This window comes from Saccoglossus kowalevskii, chromosome 8 (genome assembly GCF_978046115.1).
Source record: "Saccoglossus kowalevskii chromosome 8, keSacKowa6.1, whole genome shotgun sequence".
Classification (NCBI taxonomy): domain Eukaryota; kingdom Metazoa; phylum Hemichordata; class Enteropneusta; family Harrimaniidae; genus Saccoglossus; species Saccoglossus kowalevskii.
In genome coordinates, this window is record NC_140648.1 from 6,475,935 (window position 1) to 6,501,723 (window position 25,789).

The following is a 25,789-nucleotide window of genomic DNA, read 5'->3' on the forward strand; positions in this document are numbered from 1 at the left end:
AAATGTTATTAAAGACACAATTTTTCTTCAATCTCATAAGTAAGATCAAATTCAATAATATGCAAAGATTTTCGATGAAAAACAAAATCCCCGTAAGAGATTGTAGCTAAGATACATATAAAAAACAACCAGCTGTGCGAAAAGTAAAAAACGACAGATCGGTGAATAATTTGCCTTGAGGGCAGCCTCTCTATCCCGGAGATCCCCGAAGCAGGTGTTCAAAGATGGCGGCCTAACAATAACGTAGTTGATTGAAATATTTAGGCGAAGGTAAATATCGATTGTCCGTTTCGTATGGAATTGTCAGTGTCACGTTTCATGATAGGTATATGATGAGTAATATATGGTTAACCGGTTTCTTTTGTTGATTGCTACTAAGTAGGAACACTTCACTTTTAAGGTTTCGATAATATCGCCCTGACCTGATACAACGAACCATTCGCTCTTTCCTTTTCGTTTACCAGTTGCTATACTCTGCCGTGTAACGTTTACTATAGTGTCTCATTGTTTTTCACCTCTGTAGCACCTTGACATAATCTTCTAATGGTGTCGGTGAGTTATTAGAGAAACGTTTCTGGTCCTTGTCAATGGAAGTGTGGTCTCTACAAACTTGGTATGGAGTGGTAGCCATTTGTCAGGAGAGACGAAACGATACTATTTAAAATAAATATTACAAGGAAAACTACTTAGCACGTGTGGAATAGATAAATGATATCGGTCTTCCTTCTGAAAACATGGAGATTATTATCTCTACAAATGTATGTCTGTATTTTAAAAGAACATCAAGTTAGTGTCAACTGTGTGAGATCATTGCATAGGAATGATTTGACTTGATATGCCCATACATTGGTTGTGTGGCAGTAATATCAACAACAGTGTAGTAGAATCCAGAACATTGTGCGTGGTTGATCAGAATACTGAATTTGAGGCTTCAGATAATACAGAAACAATTGTAAGAAGGAACTGTACCATGCCTATCTACCATGAAAAGCAGAAGCGGGAACTATGTGCATTGCACGCACTTAATAATGTTTTCCAAGATGGCCAAGCCTACAACAAGCAAATGTTGGATGAAATCTGTCAAAAGTAAGTATTGATTTTCCTGCAAACTTGTCCATCATCATTATTATTATATTCATAATCATTCATTTCCGTTTTTCATTTCTGTACATTCTCAAAGACAGCTACATTGCCAAGAAAGAACAGTGAATTTTCGGATTAACATCTCTGTTTTTCCCATCGTTAACCAACTTTCCCTCACGCTAATGAAAATATCTTTTGTCTTGCACTGACTTTCTGTTCTGGTCTGCCTTTGAAGATGAAAATTATCATCAATATATCGGTAGCAGGTCAACTCGACCCCCCATATAAGTGTTCATGTAAGTGACGTCTCTTCAAGCTTACACTTGACGCATGGGTTTTCGACAACGACTGCACAGCGACTTCTCTGGTTTCTGGTATTCATAACGTCGGATAGATATTGCTATAGGTTTCTGAGAATGGAGGATATTTGTGCACTTGATGATTATTAACCATAACGCACACGAGGATATCTTAATTTTAAGTAGGTGAAATCGACAACGCAGCGTGTCCACCACCAATACCTACACTATGGGGGTCGAGTTGACTTGGGGTTCAGTTGACCAGAAGCCCAGTATATCCTGAGATGTTGTTTTCAAGAAAGAAAATGGAGTGTCAATGAGACTTTGTACTACTTCCTGTTGTTCTGCAACTTTCACTTCTGCATATCAGGCATCTGCATTGTTGCTGTTTTAAAATCATAGAGCTAAAATGTATGCCTGTCGGTTACTCTACTGAGAAAACAAAGTTAAAAGGACTGGAAATTTGTAAATTTTTCATAAGTTTGGTTGTCACATAGTCTAGTACTTACTGGTAATGTGGATCCCTCCCATCCTCCAACACAACTGGGTCTAGCTGATATGCAAATATATGGTCAGATCACAGAACATAATACATGTATACCAATTTTGAGAATATTGATCATTGCATTCTATAGATACAGATAGTGAAAACAAAATAGTCACTTTTCAACCATCTTGAATATCTTTAAAGTTGTATTATTGGCAAAACTTAGTTGAAAGCCTTAATTTTAATTGTCTTGAGTAACTTCATCGAAAATCAAATCAACTAACCACCTAAGTACATAAGTCAGCTCAGATGCAGTGATAGCACAGGTAAAATAGTTGTCCATTAAATGATTGATGACCCTAAGATGCTAAAAACTCTATCACAACTGAATGGCAACAGTGACCATATTTTGCGATATCAAAATTGCAACAGTAACCATATTTATTTGATATCAAAATTGCAACAGTAACCATATTTTGTGATATAAAAAAATGGAACAGTGACCATATTTATTGGATATAAAATGACACAGTTACCATATACAGTGTATATGCGATATAAAAAATGGCCACAATGACCATATTTATGCGATATAAAAATGCCACAGTGACCATATTTATGCAATATTACAATGCCACAGTGACCATATACAGTGTATATGCGATATAAAAATGGCTACAATGACCATATTTATGTGATATCAAAATGCCAGTGACCATATACAGTGTATATGCGTTATAAAAAATGGCTACAATGACCATATTTATGTGATATCAAAATGCCAGTGAACATATCTATGTGATATCAAAATGCCAGTAATCATATTTATGTGATATCAAAATGCCACAGTGATCATATTTATGTGATATCCAAATGCCACAATGACCATATTTATGCGATATCCAAATGCCACAGTGACCATATTTATGAGATATCAAAATGCCAGTGACTATATACAGTGCATATGCGATATAAAAAATGGCTACAATGACCATACTTATGCGATATCAAAATGCCACAGTAATCATATTTATGTGATATCAAAATACCAGTGACCATATTTATGAAATATCAAAATGCCAGTGACCATATTTATGCGATATCAAAATGCCAGTGACCATATACAGTGCATATGCGATATAAAAAATGGCTACAATGACCATACTTATGCGATATCAAAATGCCACAGTAATCATATTTATGTGATATCAAAATGCCAGTGACCATATTTATGAAATATCAAAATGCCACAGTGACCATATTTATGAAATATCCAAATGCCACAGTGACCATATTTATGAGATATCAAAATGCCACAGTGACCATATTTATGAGATATCCAAATGCCACAGTGACCATATTTATGCGATATCAAAATGCCAGTGACCATATTTATGAAATATCAAAATTCCACAGTGACCATATTTATGCGATATCAAAATGCCAGTGACTATATACAGTGCATATGCGATATAAAAAATGGCTACAATGACCATACTTATGCGATATCAAAATGCCACAGTAATCATATTTATGTGATATCAAAATGCCAGTGACCATATTTATGAAATATCAAAATGCCACAGTGACCATATTTATGAGATATCAAAATGCCACAGTGACCATATTTATGAGATATCCAAATGATAGTGACCATATTTATGCGATATCAAAATGCCAGTGACCATATTTATGAAATATCAAAATGCTACAGTGACTGTATTTATGAGATATCAAAATGCCATAGTGACCATATTTATGTGATATCAAAATGACAGTGACCATATTTATGAGATATCCAAATGCCAGTGACCATTTTTATGAAATATCAAAATGCCACAGTGACCATATTTATGAGATATCAAAATGCCACAGTGATCATATTTATGAGATATCCAAATGCCAGTGAACATATTTATGTGATATCAAAATGCCACAGTGACCATATTTATGTGATATCAAAATGCCACAGTGACCATATTTATGTGATATCAAAATGCCACAGTGACCATATTTATGTGATATTATAATGCCAGTGACCATATACAGTGTATATGCGATATAAAAAATGGCTACAATGACCATATTTATGTGATATAAAAATACCAGTGACCATATTTATGAGATATCAAAATGCCACAGTGACCATATTTATGCGATATCAAAATGTCACAGTGACCATATTTATGTGATATCAAAATGCCAGTGATCATATTTATGTGATATAAAATGCCAGTGATCATATTTATGTGATATCAAAATGTCACAGTGATCATATTTATGTGATATCAAAATGTCACAGTGACCATATTTATGCAATATCAAAATGCCACAGTGATCATATTTATGTGATATCAAAATGTCACAGTGACCATTTTATGCAATATCAAAATGCCACAGTGATCATATTTATGTGATATCAAAATGTCACAGTGACCATATTTATGCAATATCAAAATTCCACAGTGATCATATTTATGCGATATCAAAATGCCACAGTGATCATATGTGATATCAAAATGCTAGTGATCATATTTATGTGATATAAAATGCCACAGTGATCATATTTATGCGATATCAAAATGTCACAGTGACCATATTTATGTGATATCAAAATGCCAGTGACCATATTTATGTGATATAAAATGCCACAGTGATCATATTTATGTGATATCAAAATGTCACAGTGACCATATTTATGCAATATCAAAATGCCACAGTGATCATATTTATGTGATATAAAATGCCAGTGACCATTGCGATATCAAAATGCCACAGTGACCATATTTATGTGATATCAAAATGCCAGTGATCATATTTATGTGATATAAAATGCCACAGTGACCATATTTATGTGATACCAAAATGCCACAGTGACCATATTTATGTGATATTATAATGCCAGTGACCATATACAGTGTATATGCGATATAAAAAATGGCTACAATGACCATATTTATGTGATATAAAAATACCAGTGACCATATTTATGAGATATCAAAATGCCACAGTGACCATATTTATGCGATATCAAAATGTCACAGTGACCATATTTATGCAATATCAAAATGCCACAGTGATCATATTTATGTGATATCAAAATGTCACAGTGACCATATTTATGCAATATCAAAATGCCGCAGTGATCATATTTATGTGATATCAAAATGTCAGTGACCATATTTATGCAATATCAAAATTCCACAGTGATCATATTTATGCGATATCAAAATGCCACAGTGATCATATTTATGCGATATCAAAATGTCACAGTGACCATATTTATGTGATATCAAAATGCCAGTGATCATATTTATGTGATATAAAATGCCACAGTGATCATATTTATGTGATATCAAAATGTCACAGTGACCATATTTATGCAATATTAAAATGCCACAGTGATCATATTTATGTGATGTAAAATGCCAGTGACCATTGCGATATCAAAATGCCACAGTGACCATATTTATGTGATATCAAAATGCCAGTGATCATATTTATGTGATATAAAATGCCACAGTGATCATATTTATGTGATATCAAAATGTCACAGTGACCATATTTATGCAATATCAAAATGCCAGTGAACATATTTATGTGATATCAAAATGCCAGTGATCATATTTATGTGATATAAAATGCCAGTGACCATTGCGATATAAAAATGCCACAGTGACCATATTTATGTGAAATCAAAATGCCAGTGACAATATTTATGAGATATCAAAATGCCACAGTGACCATATTTATGCGATATCAAAATGCCACAGTGATCATATTTATGTGATATCAAAATGCCACAGTGACCATATTTACGTGATATCAAAATGCCACAGTGATCATATTTATGTGATATCAAAATGCCACAGTGATCATATTTATGTGATATCAAATTGCCAGTGACCATATTTATGTGATATCAAAATGCCACAGTGATCATATTTATGTGATATCAAAATGCCAGTGACCATATTTATGTAATATCAAAATGCCACGGTGACCATATTTATGTGATATCAAAATGCCACAGTGATCATATTTATGTGATATCAAAATGCCACAGTGATCATATTTATGTGATATCAAAATGCCACGGTGATCATATTTATGTGATATCAAAATGCCAGTGAACATATTTATGTGATATCAAAATGCCACAATTACCATATTTATGCGATATCAAAATAATTTGGTGTGTACTTATGACATCATATTAATTTATTCACTATGGTGATGTATTATCGCTGCTTCTTGCATTTGTTCAACTTACACAAGTATAGTTAATTGCCATTTACAGTTGTAAATGTCCTCATCAACTCCAGCCATTGCACAGTGACTCACTCCAAGCTAAGGTGCAAAGTCTGATTTACAATAGCGGTTTACAAACTATGCCACAGTTTCTTGTATCTTTAGCAATTACACTTAGCATATGAATACAGGCGTGGCTGGTTTACAATTACTAAATTAATCAGACCAATACTAGTATACGTTACTGATATTTGGAGAGCTGACAGCTCTTACAAATCTGACAAGACAAGAAGATGTTCATCTACACTTTTTACTATTCACTCAAGGCATGGAGAAAACACTCCCACAATGGGAATATATGGAAAATTGGCTCAATTTCCAATAGTTGTTTTTATTAAAAGACAAATAATTTAAGGATGCGGTAGAGTTATTTTTGTAAATTTTGCTTTTTTTGTTATTACTTTTGTAAAGTTATTGGGCTCATAATGTTATCAAAATTAAAACTGAAACACAGCTAGAATACCTTTTTTTTTAAAAATAAAAAAAACTACTTGTATAACGGGATATTGTACACTTTGTTTTTGAGATAAAATTCTGGACGCAAACAATAACATTGACTTATTGCGTAATTTGCATAATTCCTTCACGACGGAAACAGTGCACACTCAGGCTGAAGACGATGCGGTCATATCAACTCCGGCTCCTGATTATTGATCAATCACAAAAAAGAGGCCCCCAAGGAAAAACTCAAAACGCAGTTCAGAGGAAGCGAGACTTTACCTATAACAGAAACGCATTGCCAACGGTACAATGGGGTTCACACTTCAAGTTTGAGTATTCAAACCAAGAGGGTAAAATTTCGTCCGCAAAATATGATCAATTTCTATCTTCCAAAAAGTCGGGCAGACAATTTAATATCAACCGAAATTCTGTATTGGTCAGACGAGCAGTTGGGAGAGGTTGGCGAGGTTTGAAAAAACTGGTGGTTTATGTGGGATTACAAAGGTCCGTACAAGAACGCCGTTTCCGAAGTTGCGGTGGAAGTCGAGTGTCTGCTAGAACAAGACAAAACGTCGGATGTTGTTGAGTTAACTTGCACTAGGGGTTGGCTTTTAGGCATGTCGACCTTATTCTCCGGTTACTAGGCAAGCATTTGTTTTACAGACCACGCTTAGCATGTAAACATGATTTGAATATATAATGAGATGACGTCATTTATCTCTCTAACTGTTCAACGTTATGCGGGGCCGCTGTGTACTGTAACAACTTCGCTTCTTTTTGGAGGATGAATACGGGCCCAAAACATTATAGTTTTGGATTTTAATAGTGCAAGGCTACTAAGTGACTCCATGTTATGTGTTTTGTTGTGAAAATCAGTCCATCTGATGCTTTAAATGTCCAAAATTAGCGCAACATGACAAATGTTTTGTTTTTTGGCGTTTTCAGACAGAAGAAATCTGATGCCATAGAGGTCATTCAAGTGAGTTGTGCGTCGTCAGAAATTGACCTACTTTCATGAAATTCACACACACTGATAACGTATTGGCGCAGAATAAAACCCTTGAAGCATTTTTTGATAACTTCTCCCAATGAAAAATAAAAGGCTTTTAAATTCCTTGTCTATGGGTGAAATACCAGGAAAAATGTAAATCGATGTCATTGTAAACAAATATGCAATCTATGTTCTAACACTCTCGAGGCATTGACGGGGCTGATGCTGCCTTGATTTTTCAGCTTTCTTTTTTTACAAAACCCCTACGGTTTTTATACAAAACTCATTTTTATTCAAAATAGCACCTCCATGTTTACTTAGTAATCACGTTACTAATTCGTGGTACATGTCACAGATCATTTTTTTCAAAAAGCCAGGAACAAGCGCTTCAAGAAAATATATAATTTGCTATGCTTCAAAACACTTTTCCTCATGAAAACAGTTTTTACTTTTTAGAGCATGATGACTCTACCGCATACTTAATACTATAACTGAGTATAGAACACACCAAACAAACTTCTAAAGGAAGCACCGTTAATAAACTAAATAGTAAATGGTATTGCATAATAATTTCCCAAGTAGATCAGATTAATCACAATTAATCAATACATACATTACAATTACAGTAGAGATCATTTACCTAATGGTAGGCTTGGGCATAAATGCCAATATATAGACTCACTGTAATATTTGTCCACTCCGCTATCAAAGAAGATAACAGGCAAAGCTATTGATATAATAGTAGATGATTGTCTGTCGCTGTCCCATGTCCTGCTTCACTTTTCTTTTCAAAGATTTCTTCCTGAAAACCACTAACTCTATTGTCGTTATACATATGAAACAGAATGATTCTTGGGTTGATATATATTTGGTTATTTCATGATGACTACTATATATTCAATTTTTATGAAATGTTTTTGTAATTTTTAATAAAAAATGTTTTTGTTAACTTCTTTTTGAAAACCTACTCTGATTGCTTTGATACTTGCTATACATATATGTCTAACTTGCGTGGTCTTGAATTCTCTAATTGACTCCCATGTGCGAAGCACAAAATGGGAGTCTTTGCAGTTAGTGTGTCTGTATGTGTGTATGTGTGTATGTGTGTATGTGTGTGTGTATGTGTGTCCGACTGTTCCACTGCTATCTCAAGAACCATACATCGGTTTTTGATGAAACTTGGTGCATAGATGCTCTGGGCCAATGCGCAGATTTGATTAGGTTTTGGTAAAAATCCATGCTCGTTAATTACCTAATTTGCATGATAATTAGCTAATTTTTAGCTGTTCTATGACTGTTCCACTGATATCTAAAGAACCACTCATTGGATTTTGATGAAACTTGGTACATAGATGCTCTGAACATATGCGCAGATTTGATTAATTTTTGGTAAAAATCCGTGCATATTAATTACCTAATTTACATGATAATTAGCTATTTTTTAGTGGTTCCATGACTGTTCCACTGATATCTAAACAACCACTCATTGGATTTTGATGAAACTTGGTACATAGATGCTCTGAACTAATGCTAGGTTTTGATTAGTTTTTGGTAATAATCCGTGGATACTAATTACCTAATTTGCATAATGATTAGTCAATTTTCGGTTTTTCCACTGATATCTCAAGTACTAATCATCACATTTCAAATGAAACTTGGTACATAGATGTCATACGACACTGCACAGACCTGATAGTTTTTATGGTAATATCAGTACATATTAATTACCTAATTTGCATAATTAATTAATTTTCAGCATTTGATATAAGTAGTTAGCATTACATTTCAATGAAACTTGGTACTTACATACTCAAGGACTATGCAGAGATTGATTGTTTTCGATAAATATTTGTGCATATTAATCACCTAATTTGCATAATTAGTTAATTTTCAGCTTTTCCATGGGTATCTCAAGTACTAATCATCGCATTTCAATGAAACTTGGTACATAGATCCTTTAGGACTATGCAGAGACCTGATTAGTTTTAGGGTAAATAATTGTGCATATTAATTACCTAATTTGCATAATTAATTTTCAGCTTTTCTACTGATATCTAAAGTACTAATCATTTACATTTCAATGAATCTAGAATTATGCAGACCCAATTAGTTTCCGGTAAATATTTGTGCATATTAATCACCTAATTTGCATAATTAACCAACTTTCACACTGATATCTCAGGTACTATACATCACATATCAATGAATGTACATGGATGCTGTAGGACAATAGACAGACCTGAATAATTGTGGGTTACAATCTGTACATATTAATTACCTAATTTGCATAATTAACCAATTTTAAGCTTTCACACTGATATCTAAAGTACCGTAAAAACTCCAAAATTTCGGCCGGTTTTAAATAATTGGCGTTAGAAATGTGACATGTTTTTAGAGTCGTGGCCGAGTTGTAACTCAAAATCTAAACAAAGTCATCAATCAGTGAGTATTATGACAAGCAAAACAAAACATCAAGACGCGCAGAAGAGGTCAGCACAAAACTAATAGGTCAAAAGACAAAGCTGTCTTGCACTACCTAGGAAAACTTGCGAATGTTCGAAGTACAGGTACCCATTGGACAAAAGATACATGGAAGTTTAGCAAACTATCTCCCCGACCCAGTGCAATGTATCCGGTTAGAATCAAAGCTCACGTGTCCCTTATTTGAGGGACCAAATTCTGCCGTAAATTCGCCCTTGGATTAAAAAATAAAATGGGATTTAAGAAAATAAAATGGGACTTTTAAGGTGTATTTTGGCGTCATTTTTCGGACATTTCAATCAATCCTGCCGGCTAAAATAGAGTAAGTTTTACCGTAGTCATTGACGTCTGTCTATTCAAGAGTACACGTGTATGATTTTTATCGTGACTAGCGTGAGCGGGTAAGCTTCCTTTCGAGAATGAGCTGTTATCACTGTGAACAATGTTAAATTATTCTTCAGATGACCAGTTTATTTTTTAAAAACAACTAATTTTTTTATTTTAAAAAAAATCATGCCGTTTTCGCATCAAAATCCAAGCCAAAATATCGTACTACAACATCAATCTCTTCGCATTGCGTTCAATAACATTAACATATTTAAATAAGCTATGGTAATTTGAACACGTTGGCATCATCCAGCTTTTTGATTGGTTAATTAGCGATTTGACCTATTTGACCTAAGAGAACATGGCGGATATCCTACAGCATCAAACGTTTATACGAGACCGGAATCATTCGCTTACGATGAAACTTAGTTGACTTTTATTTGTATTTCATAACCATTCAACAAATTTATTTTGTGTACATTATTATAATCACTACTGAGTACAGTAATAATCAACAATTCAGAAACGCAGCATGCCGAGATTTTTGTGTTCGTTTTTATTTGAAACTTCGTTTATTTAGAATATATTTTCGTTACCAATAAAATAAAAATCTCTCAGTCAATCAGAAACCCGGATTCATGCCTTCGAGGAAGATCCCGTTTGAACGCTCACATCGTTTTTTTTTTTCGTTTGGGGGAAAACTAAAACTGGTCGCAATTTTCGAATAAGAATGAGTCGGCAATTTTTAGTGGAGTCGAAAATTTGGAGGTAAATAAAACACCGAAACCCGGCAAATAAATAGGCCGTCGAATTTTTAGAGGGGTCGAAATTTTGGAGTTTTCACGGTACTAATTATTCCATTTCAATGAAACTTAGTACAAAGATGCTCTAGGACAATGTACAAACCTAATTAGTTTGGGGTAAAAATCTGTTCATATTAATTCCCTAATAAGCATAATAATTCATAATTTTTTGGTTCTAATCACATTTCAATTAAACTTGGAGACATAGATTTTCTGTTACATTGCGCAGACCTCATTAGTTTTACACTCAAATCTGGTCATATTAATTTTCTGATTTGCATAATTAGTTTTCAGCTAAGTAATTTCGAATTATATTTAATGTGTCTCCAATACTCTCGGCACATGGGAGTTCTTTCTAAGCTTTCTTTGATTTTTTGAGAATGTTTTTGTAATTTTTTATGAAAATGCTTTTTCAACTTCTTTTTGAAAACTCCAACTCAATTTGCTTTGGTACTTGGTATGCATGTGCATGTACCTTGGATAGACCTTATTTAGGTTTGTATATTCTATGACATCTTCAATTCTGTAATTTCAGCAAATATTTTTGACATTTTTGATTTGACTTCTTCTTCTGCTAGTTTGATTGATTTGATACGCAAGGTACCGGTATATCAATACATGTACCTTGGGTGGCCCTCTATTATGGTAGATTAAATCATTTTGTTATAAAAGAGGAACACTACTAATTCACAGACATATCTTATAACCAGAGTTGATGAATCCATAACCTGGGTACTATTAAACTTATCATCTAAGCACAGAGTTGAGAGGTACCGGTAAACAAATCAAAGGTTATTTATTTTTCCACTATGATGTTTATGTAACTTCGCATGCACTTACTAGTGGGGTTACATTACAGATCTTGACACGCCGAAAAAAACTTATATTCTCGGTCACAATGGAGAGTCGAGACCGAAACGTGGCACGTGCCAAGATTTGCTTCCTGAAACCCCACTACGAAGCACAACCGCGCCCTCAGTGGTGAACTTAAGAGAGTGTATACTGATTCATAATAGTATGACATAGTGGCTGTGAAAAGTGAACATGGCAACTACTAGTATTGCAAGGCTCTGCCGAAACAGTGGATCTATTATATCAGTCAGGTTACTTGTGATATTACACGTTTTTCAGATGATGTTCATTAATTTTATTGTCCAAAACTACATCACTGGTTTAAAATCCAGTCAAAATTTCACTGGACCAAACCCTGTATCAATTTTGTGTGAAAGTGAAGTCATGTAATAAAGTGGTTTCTTTCCTTTCATTCTCTTCTTTTTGGATAAGTGACAGATGGGTTATGCAAACATGCATCGGTTCCCTAAACGAAGGCAACAAGGCTACAGCGCCCCCGCACTAACATCTTGGAATATCTTTTGTTTCTTTATGGAGTTGGATGTGCTGTCAAAACAACTGACATCACTACTTATATGGGGGCCAGATATTTTTTTTCTTTTTAACTAAGTAGGTTATGTCCTTGTTTGTCACTCATTTATTTTGTGTCCTTGGATTTGTGAATTTCCTTTTGACTACAGATTTACTGTTATTAGGTATCATTACGTTATGTTATTTCCACTCAACAGAATTTTATAATTTTAATAGTTCATACTTTTAACCTCAGATTTCTTATACTGGTACTTTCTGTCCTCAACATGCGTGTATCACTAATATGAATTCCGTACATTTTTATAAACATTTGTTGTGTATTATTTTCGTGGTAATAATTATAACATCTTTATTGTAAGTATATCCACTTTGGTATATTGATGTGAAGGTGAAATAAAGTAGAAATACACTGTAAGTGAAGATATTAATATTAGTTAGGTAAAAGTAAAAACAATTATAAAAAATGTACATATATCTATATAATGAATGTGTACCCAATGCAGGGATTGAAAATAAGGCCTGTCCACCTGTCTGGGACATGAAGTATTTAGCCGAGACACATAAATGTACAATTAATATTTTGTTATCCTTGCTTCCCAAAATGAATATTATTTTTTGTTTAATTGTTGTCTTGGGGAATTTTAAGTTTTAAGAAGATATTTCAGTCATGGTTATGAAGTTTGCATGCAAGCCATAAATGTGCCTCGTTTTTGATGTCTTGACTTTTGAAAATAGGACATTAGTAATAGTATATTTTATTTGACACAAAATAATGCATGGAAAATACATCATCTATGGCCAATATACATTTCTGATATATTAACCAACATTGTTATATCTGCCCCTTTCAATTGGTAGCCTGTATGAAATAATTCTTAATTAGGTTTAATCTTTCATGTGGGTTAGTAATTATATCCAAAGAAGAAGTCTGTTTTGAAGTGACTAGTTTAGATCTCGCTATATTTATTTACCCCATGCAAATGGCCATAAATTATGACTAATCTAGGTCAGTATTCCCTTTTGAACTGTAGTAAACATCTTTCTAAGGTTACAATAATCTTATATAAAGGCCTACTACTAAATGTGTCATTGCCGTATTTTTATGGGTCATTGTTCTGCAAGGTTGTTGGTTTTTTTTCAAAATATACTTGTTGATATTGCGTCTATAAAGTGGTACTTTAAAATTTATAGACTGGCCACCAAACCCAGTCCAGGCCTTGGATAAACCAATCAGAGTTGTATTCTGGTGAAGTCCTCTTCTGACTTGGTTGTTTAGTGAACTGTACTGTGATCATGGACTGAATGTACCAGTAGTAATTCTGGTGAAGTCCTCTTCTGACTTGGTTGTTTAGTGAACTGTACTGTGATCATGGACTGAATGTACCAGTAGTAATTCTTTTCATCTAGGGATGTCTTGATGTCTATTAATCAGACATTGCAGTTCCTCATTGTATTTTTTTTTAGTGTGTTTTGACACTCCAGTTCTGAATGAATCTTCACAAGGTCATCTGTAGGTAACTGTAGGATGATGGCATATATATGTAGACTTCTCACAACTTCTCAGTCTACCTGTCAGTTTAGACAGGCACTTTTCATTTTCTGGCTATATCCCTTCTTCAAAACACTCATACTATACACAACTCTATTGAATTGTGACCCAATGTATTAAATGTATCCTGTTAAAAAAAAAAATATTTAAATTGTTATTCTTTTAATTTGTGCAAAAGATAATTCTGACACACCAACATGAGTTTATTGGTTTTCCATAAAATTACTTTTACTGATGCAACATTGATGAATATTGATATAGTCAAGTTGAGTATTAAATGTTTTCCATTCTGTTTTGTTGACAGTCTTGCACCAAGTTCAATGCTTAATCCACATAAAAGTGTCTTAGGATTGGGTAACTATGATGTTAATGTTATCATGGCTGCTCTGCAACTTAGAAATTGTGAAGCTGTTTGGTGGGACAAGAGAAAGTAAGTAAACCCATCATAGAACTGTTGTTTTCTGGCTGCATGTTAAAATGAAAAAAAAAAATGATCAGTGTTCCACATCACATGATTTTTAGAATACAAAAAAAAGCTAAAAATCATGAGACAAACTGATAATATGGTATGATTCATCGGCATTGTCAATACTGTAATTGTCAGCACAGTATATATATATTATTATTAGTCCCCGTTCAGGCGCAGCCTGAAAAGGGGACTTTATAATTCAGGTTTTGTCCTTTTTCCGTCTCCAACATTTTCTCAGAAATTCTACAGCAGGTATCAGTGAAACTTGGCAGGTTGATGAACAAGCGTCTTCCGAGTATGCACGTAATTTTTTTTCCAGATCTGAAAATCCCAAGTGGGTCTTTTTCACGATTTTTATCAGAAATTACCTCTCCCGGCAACATTGACAGAACGTCTGCGCATGCTCAGAATAAATTAATTACTGTAAAATACTTTATTTTTGCTTGCAACATTTTTTTGCTATTTTCGCTGAAGGAATGTTTCAGTTAAAATAAAATCCAGTGAATATTCCCTTTTTCCTATATTTTACAGTCAAACTTGTCAAAAATCAATGAAAATAAATTCAATACAAAAAACAGCCAGAAAAAGTCTTTTCAGCGAATGATAATTCCAGCTGAAATAAAATATTTTACAGTAGATTAGATCTGTGAGTAACGCTACAGCATGTGATTTCTCCATTGCGTGCAATTTATTATAGTACTGTTTATACATGTATTCTGTTCGGCTCAGTGATCTCATTCACTAGTTACTAGAAGAACTAGTAACCTTATTTGATTTCAAGAACTTCAAGAAGGCGGCATAAGAGACGTGTTTGCAAAGGTAAGTTCTCCAGTTTCTACAAAATTGAATGTATTTTGGGGTACGATTGGTGTACATTCCGTGACGTACGTACGGACGTGAATATTATGATGATTGCCAGCTTTATATTCTTGTGAAAAGCCAAAAAAGCAAACAATTGTCTCCAATCTACGAAACTAGTTTGTAAATTGTATACCCTGTCAAATTATTGTACACGGACGATTAATTCATGGGGACATAGTTTCAAGTTAGTAAATCGTTATCCGGTCTTTTGCTTGTGTCGCGATTTCCGAAATATCCACAACTCGGGGGGGGGGGGGTGTGTGTGTGAATGTCCCTGTGTCGATCAACATATTCATTATATAATAGTAGGTTGCATATGATTATATTCGTATTTTTATGTTGTGAGCATTAAACTGTTAGTTGTAATGAAGATTTTGCCGATCTTGTACGATTCAACATGGCCGATGTGCAGTGACAACACGTGTATGGACGTTCGGTCGAGTAGTCTGCAACGGACCATGAAATCGCCCGGCGTTTTTTCGGCATTTTTTTTAAGTTTTTTTAGCTCCGCTGTCGACTTTGTCAAGCGGAGCTTATCATATGAGTGATTGTCCATCTCCGTCGTCGTCCGCGTTCATGTCAATGTTTTACTTTTTCGACTTCTTCTTGAAAACTACAAGCCTGAATGCTTTGATACTTGGTGTATATGTACCTTGGGTAGACCTCTCTTAGATTTGTTCATTTCATGTTGATATCTTCAATTCTCTAATTTTGGTGAATATTTTTGTCATTTTTGGTAAAAAGTGATATTTTCGACTTCTTGTTAAAAACCGCAAGTGCAATTGCTTTGATATTACATATATAGGTACTACATGACCTCTCTCAGATTTGTTCATTTTGTAATGATATCTTTAATTCTCTAATTTTGGTGAATATTTTTATCATTTTTATCATTTTTGGTAAAAAGTGATATTTTCGACTTCTTGTTAAAAACCGCAAGTCCAATTGCTTTGATACTACATATATAGGTACTACATGTGAACCTCTCTCAGATTTGTTCATTTCGTGATGATATCTTCAATTCTCTAATTTTGGTGAATATTTTTGTAATTTTTGGTAAAAAGTGATATTTTCGATTTCTTGTTAAAAACCACAAGTCCGATTGCTTTGATATTACATATATAGGTACTACATGTGGACCTCTCTCAGATTTGTTCATTTTGTGATGGTATCTTCAATTCTCTAATTTTGGTGAATATTTTTGTAACTTTTGGTAAAAAGTGATATTTTCGACTTGTTAAAAACCAAAAGTTCAATTGCTTTGATATTACTATATAGATACTACATGTAGACCTTTCTTAGATTTGTTCATTTCGTGATGATATCTTCAATTCTCTAATTTTGGTGAATATTTTGTTCATTTTTGGTAAAAAGTGATATTTTCGACTTGTTAAAAACCAAAAGTTCAATTGCTTTGATATTAATATATAGATACTACATGTAGACCTTTCTTAGATTTGTTCATTTCGTGATGATATCTTCAATTCTCTAATTTTGGTGAATATTTTGGTCATTTTTGGTAGAAAGTGATATTTTCGACTTCTTGTTAAAAACTGTAAGTTCGATTGCTTTGATACTATACATATTGTTCATTTTCTAATGATGTCTTCAGTTCTTTAATTGAAATGTGCATTGCTAACAGCGGAGCTATCTCAGCCGATAGGCTGCTTGTTTTTAAATATTGTAGATATTTCATTCACTCCTGGCGCCTAAGAGTTTACTTTATATTTTACCATAGTCATTGACACCTATTGTGAATAGCCCGAATGGGTAAGCTTCGTTTCGACAATGAGCTGTTATTTCTGCGAACAATGTTAAATTATTCTTTGAATGCTCAGTTTATATTTTGAAAACAACAAATTTTTTGATTAAAAAAAAAATCATGCCGTTTTCCCTGTCAAAATCAAAGCATGAAGATCTTGCCAGAACATCGGTAAATCTACTACCGCGTTGCGTTCACCACGAGGTCACTGAACCGTCATTAACATATTTAAATGAGCCACGTGTAAATGCATGAGAACATGGCGGATGTCGTATCGCTTCGTGCATTTACATTCGACCGAAATCATTCGTTTACGATGAAACTAAGTTGAATATTACTTCCAATTCATAAAAATTCAACGAATTAAATTTTTGTGCGTTATTATAATCATTACTGAATAAATAATCAACAATTGCAATACTTCGAAAACAAGTAAGTTATTCACTTGCGAAACACAGAATGACCAGATTGTGCTACCATGATCATTCGCTACCGGTACTAACCACTAAGCAATGTATTCGTGTTTGTATTTATTCGAAACTTCTTTTAGAACATACTTTACTTTTCGTTATCAACAAGATTATAAAAAAAATAATGGATGTTACAGTATGTGAATTTTTTGGTGGGATTCAATTCCAACATTTCGCGATGCCTATGAACCAAAGGCCTTTCACTCTTCTCTGAGTGTGACACCTAAACCAGAGGTTTTATGGTGTATAAACTGGCACTAAATGAAAAGGCTGTTGAACCTTATTCAAATTTATAAGTACATGTTATTATGCATTTCATTATGAAAACTGACTAAATTAAATGTGATCTTATTTTTAATTATGATTATGATTTATATCGGTAATGACGTTTTCATCCAATATTAATTGTGCAATTGTTAAAATGCCTACCTACACATTTATTGTTTTTGTTTCTGTTGCCCTGAAATAGACATTTGTAAAAAAAAAAAAAAATTAAAAAAATCATGCTTGATTAAAATTAAAAAAAAAAAAGATGTAGTCATGTAGCCCCATTCTGTTACCTGTTTTCAACTTCTTCCAAAGTAAAACTGGCGAAGCCTTGTAATTGCCATACAATCATCAACTGTGGGAAAACTTATATGTTATTGAAAATCTTTATTTTGTTGTCTGTGAATTAATATAATATTTGAAATGGCGTAATGGTGCAAAATATTCTCAAACAATCAGTCTTCTGATGACACTACACTGCGCATTTATGCACAGTCAGTATCCCAATGCGCGCTCACAGCTTACTAAGTGATGATTGTGGTTGAAATGAAAAACTGAATACAAAAATCCAGTAACATCTCAAACGAATTTCCGTCTGCTGTGAATGCATGTTTCGTTGCATCAAATAAATAACCCAATTTTATGATAGAAGCTTGCAATCTTGTGCCATAGAGGGTCAAGTGATTGAGCAATAACAAATGTGATTTTATGTATTAGGTCATTGAATGTATCCAAAAACATGGTACCAATGATCTGAAATTTCAGGAGTGCTCGCTGAAGGTTTATCAATCCTGCGTATTGTCTTGTTCTTTTTCAATCCTGCATTTCAGTTACTAGAATTCATACTAAAAAAATAGTTTCTGTTTTTCTTCCAATAATTCGTCCACTTTCAAAAACAAATATTTTTCCATAGTCAAAATGCTAGAAGAATACAAAACTACTGTGATTTCAAAGCGATACCTGTAGGGCCATAGTCAATTAGTTCGCCTGTCGCCTGATCAACACAGCGTTATACATAGGACTGATATTGAATCACGGAGAGTAAAATCTGGTGATACTAATCCCTAGAACCACTCAGATTGGGACATATGTCTTATGAACCCACATGTGTATGTCTTTGACTATACTCATTTTAACCTTTTTTTTTTTTTTTTTTTTTTACAGTGGTGCTGTGAACTGCTTCAATTTCGCAAGGCAATTTTTTCTGGGTTCCTACAACATGGAGTGTCAGGGACTTTATTGAAATGTTGTACACAAATTTCACAAAATCCTGAATATATCTAGAAGTGAAAATTAAATGGTTTACAGTATTTTATACCCATTAATAATGATTGAAATGCAATAATATCACTGCACTAAAAAGACTTCAAACAATTATTTGTTTCTTCTCCATTGAAGGGAATGAGCAGACCAACCTTTATCGCAACTGGCTTTCTTAATTATTACATGTACTTGCTCTGAAAACATAGCTTTTACAATTGTTTAAATTAACAGATGTTGTTCTATGTACAATGAATACATTTGAAATAATAAACCTTACTGTGTTAATAAAAAATTGTATTTGACAACATGAGAATGATTCTGATGCCCAGTGGTGATGTTGAAACAAATCCAGGTCTTGGTAATATACTAAGACCTGATTAACAAAGAAGTCATGTACATCAAGGTTCACTCGGATTTATGAATGCAGTTTCTTGAGCAAGTATACATGTATGACAAATAGTTTTGTTGCACTTGTGTACTCTGAGATTCTGAACATGGGTCAGTGGAAGTTTTTAGTTGTCAGTACAAAACTAGATCATCGGAAATCACTTTATGATGAGTTGTAACCACAAAGAGTACATATTTATTCACCTGTTTGCAGATGTTCCTTGTACAACTTTATAATCAAATAACGGGGACTGTGACATTTCATGTCTTGTTGAATGAGGAATGGATGAACAGATTTCTATATTTTAATAACATTACTCTTTTTTTTTTCATACCTGAAAATAAAAACAAATAATTTGACTTGAATTCAAAAAGTGTATTTGTATGTGTGACTAAGCTCATGTTCATGAGCAACCAGCACTGCCATTAGTGGGATCCCTGTTCATGTATATCTGTTATTGCTTGAGAGAATTGCACATTAATGATGGTATTTTTATTTTATTTTTAGAAACTTGGACATCCTCAACTTTGACAATATTATTGGATTCATACTCAACATGCCATCTCCTCTTCAATGGGGTCTGTTAAGTTTACCAATTAAACGAAAACACTGGGTCGCGGTACGAGAGTTGGATGGTGCCTTCTACAATTTAGATTCCAAGTTCAAAAGCCCTGACACCATTGGTGACAGGGAAGCCCTCAAGTCATTTTTCCGAGCTCAGACAAGAGTGAAAGAGTGTGAACTGTTATTGGTTGTGAGCAAAGAAATTGCTGATGTCAGGGGCTGGAAGTTTGAAAATGGGGTCTATGGTGGTGCTTGCGCATCCTGAAACAAACATCCATACATGTGGTCTTCAGTCTTTGTCGATGCACTTATAGCATGAATTGTTAGCTTATGTAACCCAACTAAGAAATGATGATGGGTATCTTTATAACCTTTTTTCATTAGAAGTAGAATATGGATTTGCAACTATGGCAAACATCAAAAGAATGATACAATCTTTATACATCAGGTCACCGATTTTCAAAATAGATGACACATCAAAAATAATTAAAACACAGTTGCAATTTCATGTTCTTCTTGTGTCCATACCTCAATTAATTAATTAATCAATTAATTTTCAATTAACAAAACAATTATCCACCTAATTCAGGTACACATTAGTAGTCTGTGTACCTTGAAACTGTTTTAAACTACTGGAGAAATAAGTCTTAATTTTTTCAACTGCCCATTTTCAAACCTTTCACCATTTTTGGTTTTATTTAGTTTTATTTTCTGTTTGAGTATTTATGACTAAACTGAATCAAGGTGTTTATGAACTATGGACTTAGTATTTTAAGATTAATCATGGATGAATGATGCACCAAAAACAAAATATATACATGGCTGGAACAAACTCCCTATGTCTAAATATCAACACCAAACAGATAAATGATTTCATAGAAAATGTAAAATTCTTGCCGCAGCTGTATAGTAGACCACACATACCGTATGTGACAGGTGTTTCACAATTACCGTACCCCTACTGTCATTTTGTAACAAGTTTTGTTTTCAACTTTGTCTAATGTCCTAAGCTATATTGATGTGTGTGATGCAATTTCCTGATAAAAAATCAGTCCAACCCCCATCCATCCGCACACACACATACACGTCTTACCGCCATTGTAACAACACACATTGAATTAACTTTTAATATAGTTGAATTAACTTTTAATATAGTTGCGATATGAACTTGATTAAAATTGGTTCCTATATAGGGTTGCGTTTTAATTGGAGTTTAATTAAACTGAATTACAATGCAATACAACAGAGAATTGTGTTTTAAATAAGTTTAATTAAATAAAAATTGAATATCCAGTGACTGAACATAGAAATGTTTGGGAAGCTTAGGTTTAGTAAAGGGGGAAGGTATGGTACAATTATATTAATATAAATTATGAAAATATTGAGGGTTGTCACAATGTAGGTCCTGTCGTCACAAGTCGGTGTAAAGTTAAAATGAAGACACAACATTGTTTACCACACATGCACACCCCCCCCCCCCCCACACACACACACACAACAATATACTCCAACCTTCAGTGCATATGTTGGAACTATATTCTCAGATTCCATATATTCCTGTTTTGTTCTGATACCCAAGACATATTGACTTTTTCCCTTCATATGGCCTGTGATTTCTTGTATAATCTTCACATTACAAATATTGTCTAGACATCTCGAAAGCAGTTGTAGATATGAAACAGCAAAACCATCTGAACACATCGTCACCATCAGAACACATCGTCACCATCAGAACACATCGTCACCATCAGAATACATCGTCACCATCTGAACACACCATCACCATCAGAACACATCGTCACCATCAGAACACATCGTCACCATCAGAACACATCGTCACCATCAGAACACATCGTCACCATCAGAACACATCGTCACCATCAGAACACATCGTCACCATCAGAACACATCGTCACCATCAGAACACATCGTCACCATCAGAACACATCGTCACCATCAGAACACATCGTCACCATCAGAACACATCGTCACCATCAGAATACATCGTCACCATCTGAACACACCATCACCATCAGAACACATCGTCACCATCAGAACACATCGTCACCATCAGAACACATCGTCACCATCAGAACACATCGTCACCATCAGAACACATCGTCACCATCAGAACACATCGTCACCATCAGAACACATCGTCACCATCAGAACACATCGTCACCATCAGAACACACCATCACCATCTGAACACATCGTCACCATCAGAATACATCGTCACCATCTGAACTCACCATCACCCTGTAGCCTGGAAGTCACTGTACTTAAATTTGATGTCTATTATCAGAATTTTATATTGTTTGAAACATAGAGGTTGTATTACAAGTATTTAAATTTATAATTCATTTTTGTTGTAGCTATGTTATAAGATGTGTTGGTGAAAATTATTCAACTATAAATGCTTTCTGTTGTCAGTTGGGAACATTACTGTAAAAAAAGTCACTGTTTAATGTGACAAATGTACCAGAAAACATTCTGGTATTTTCACAAATACAATACAAAATAAGATTCATGTTTTAAAATAAGTAAACTTTTGAAATTTAGTAATAAAATCTTGTTACTATATACTAGACTGTCGGCCATACCTCAGGCCTAATTTGTTTATTTTCTGCTCAAATTGTGATTGGCAAACATTTTCGAAATGCAATAGACATTACAACCCCCGCCTGAAATGCATTTCACAAAAAACCTGCAAACATATAATTTTGTCAAAAAATCAACAAATTAGGGTGAAAAACTGTCAAGTCTATGCAATAGCAATGGATGTCATAATTATGGGTCTAAATTATGGGTATTGAGGTCCCATCAACTGCATATTTACTAAATTTTTAATACTTTTTAATCCATGTGTAGTACTTAACCGTTGTGGCAACACATGAATGTACACTAAATATATGTTGGGATATTCATATAGTTATCTGGCAGATCATAATCCATTCCACTATTTGACCTGCCATGTGACCTGTGTTTACTCATTTAGTGAAATATTGATCATTTTGTCACAGTTAGTATCACATGAATAAACCATTTCCTGTTCACTGCGAGAATCACGGATTATGCGTGAAATTGAACGTAAAAACAGGACAAACAAAGGTCATAGCGTCGTAGTAGCATCAAACATCGCCTGGAATTCGACAAGCGCGTAAATATTTTGGGGACATTTCCATGCTTAATAATGTACTGTACACATTTGATGATAGACAATTTCGATTAAGTGAGGGTATTCAAAAGCAATATTTCTCTGTTGAAGATCGGCTGGTTGATGTGTGCTACGAAATAAAGAAATTTGAGTTCAAAATCAAATCGTTCGATTTTTGCGGCAGACGTTCGGCGCGCATCTTTCATGCAACTTATGAGATCTCGCAGTTGAACGGAATATCGCCTATTAATGCTAAGGCTAAAAAATTACAGTAGGTGAAAGATACTCGCTCACCATTGTGTGTGAACAGTTGTTCAGTTTTCATTACTTGTTCAAACTTATACTGTGGACTTTTATAAAACGTTTTATACCTAAAAACACTGATATTTTGTGCGGAGATTTAGTTTTTGATATTGAAAACTATATACCTATTAAATATACTATATATATCTATTCTGTCTGATTACTCAGACGTAGACATAGGCTCCAGTTGTTGTCATCAAACATGTGAACAATCACCTAATATGCAAATCATAGGATGACCAGCCAATGTGAGCTTTTGTTACTGACCACTCTCCAGGGAGACGCATGCTTTCGTCAGTGAACTAGAGAGCTGTGTCAGTGCTATTTGCAATCATTTGGACAGATGCTATTTAAGGTGACCAAAATTAAGTGACAAGAGCTTTTAACAGTTTTATTCAGATTATGTCTTTCTTCTTCATATGTGAAATGGAAATTATGCACTATGGTGATCAGAACCAGATTACACAAGTTTGGATGTTCAATGCTTGTAACATCAATACAAGAATACGTATACTATACTGGTGACCAGAACCAGCGTGCCATCTGATTTTTGTAGACAATGTTTTTATAGTTACATTCATTGAAAAAATGTACAGATGTACAAGAAACCAGATTTCATTGTAATAGTTTTATTTATTTCCACAATGCTGAAATGTTCATTTTACTCTGTACTATAACATGAATTTTTCCGGTTTTTGAGGTTGAAACATGTATTTTATTCTCAGTAAAATCAGGCTGATCGCATTTTCAGATTCTGACCAGTTAATTGTAATGGGAATGAGTCACTGTTGAAACCACTGTAAATTTGCACATTATTAATACTCAATAAGAGATATTAATTCAATGCTGATCACGTAATATGAGGCTATTAACAAATTACCAGAATTTATTTATTTATTTTAACAGCTAATGTAAAAATCCATGACTCCTAGAATATGATTTCCTGTGACATAAATAATGGTATTTTGTTAATAACCTTATTACACAATTTTTTTAACAGACGTTGTAAAAATATCCCTTTCCTAGTTTGTCTCCATTGGGGTGCTGTCAGTGAAGCATGCAAAATTTTTACAATTGAATACGCTAAGTCAGCTGACACGAATCCTGAGCGTTTGTTTCATACACAATTAGAGCATGGCTGTAACAGCTCTTAGGCTTTCATAAATGCTGGAAACATTGACACATGTACATGTAATATTGTAAATTTGCAAAATTATTGGACTTCAAATTCTAATTTGAATAGTTATTGGACACTAATAGTGGTAAATGGATGTTTAGACCCACGAATTTCAGCAAACTTTATTAGGAATTTATAATTGTTCAATGGATATTTTAAAATCAAAGTTAAATAGTGGCAATTAATTGTATAAACGACACATTTGTGATTTATCTAAACCTACTTAAATTGCCAACTGAACAGAAGTCATTACATGGATTTAAAAATATGAAGAAGATCAATATGCAGTATGCAGCAAATAATATAGTCAGTTTATAGCTTTGTATTCTAGTTACCATAATCTGACATTCATGTAATTGGTCTCTCACCTGAGCCACTCTGTAGATGAAGATCAAAAAAATTAAGACAACAAATACAGAGCAATTTGAAAAAACAAACTGTTATTGGCAATATATTCAATTTTTCTTTTCAACAGTTAGGATTGTAAAGAAAATAAAATGAATATTTTGAAAACCTGTGTTATCCTTGTTGAGAAAACGGCCAATTATTGTACCATGATTTTGTGGTGGTGTAAAAGATTTGAAATCCTAAAGGCCATGCGACTTTCCAAATTAAATGAGCAATTATTTGTTGCGTGTATCCATGAACAAATACAGACTAGGATCATCTTGTGGCGATACATTCATTTTACGTCTTTATAATGAAAAAAAGAAAGAAAAATGGATATAGAATTACCACTGATGGTAAAAGGTAGACAAGCCTAATACTATCACTGGTATTAAGAAATGATTGTGGGTTTCTGCCTTTTTGTTTCTCACCTGTGATGATAAAGTGGCAAGGTATAGTGGTTACAGTCTCTTGCGTCGTCATCATCGTTAACAATTCTTGAGGCCAGGATAACTGCAATAATTCAGGTTTAATCTTTCTCAAACTTTATTATCATCCAATGTATA

At 33.8% G+C, this 25,789-nt stretch overlaps 1 protein-coding gene across 2 annotated transcripts; it reads left to right on the forward strand.

Annotated features, from left to right (window-relative positions):
- Positions 1-183: 183 nt before the first annotated feature.
- LOC100378578 (josephin-2-like) lies at positions 184-25,349 on the forward strand. Of its 2 annotated transcripts, none has more exons than XM_002736900.4 (4): positions 184-270; positions 524-1,086; positions 14,460-14,585; positions 20,143-25,349. In XM_002736900.4, the coding sequence occupies exons 2-4, from the start codon at positions 836-838 to the stop codon at positions 20,462-20,464; spliced, it is 699 nt and encodes a 232-aa protein (XP_002736946.1). In that variant the 5' UTR covers positions 184-270; positions 524-835; the 3' UTR covers positions 20,465-25,349. The 2 variants fall into 2 exon arrangements, with proteins under 2 accessions (XP_002736946.1, XP_085358221.1); XM_085502095.1 differs by having other exon boundaries at positions 234-325.
- The last annotated feature ends 440 nt before the right edge of the window (positions 25,350-25,789 follow it).

Excerpts from the sequence above, each read along its gene's own strand:
- LOC100378578 (XM_002736900.4), top strand. The coding sequence starts at position 836 with ATGCCCATACATTGGTTGTGTGGCAGTAATATCAACAACAGTGTAGTA. Across the intron at positions 1,087-14,459 it reads TTGGATGAAATCTGTCAAAA|TCTTGCACCAAGTTCAATGC; the intron begins GTAAGTATTGAT and ends TTTTGTTGACAG. Across the intron at positions 14,586-20,142 it reads GTTTGGTGGGACAAGAGAAA|AAACTTGGACATCCTCAACT; the intron begins GTAAGTAAACCC and ends TTTTATTTTTAG.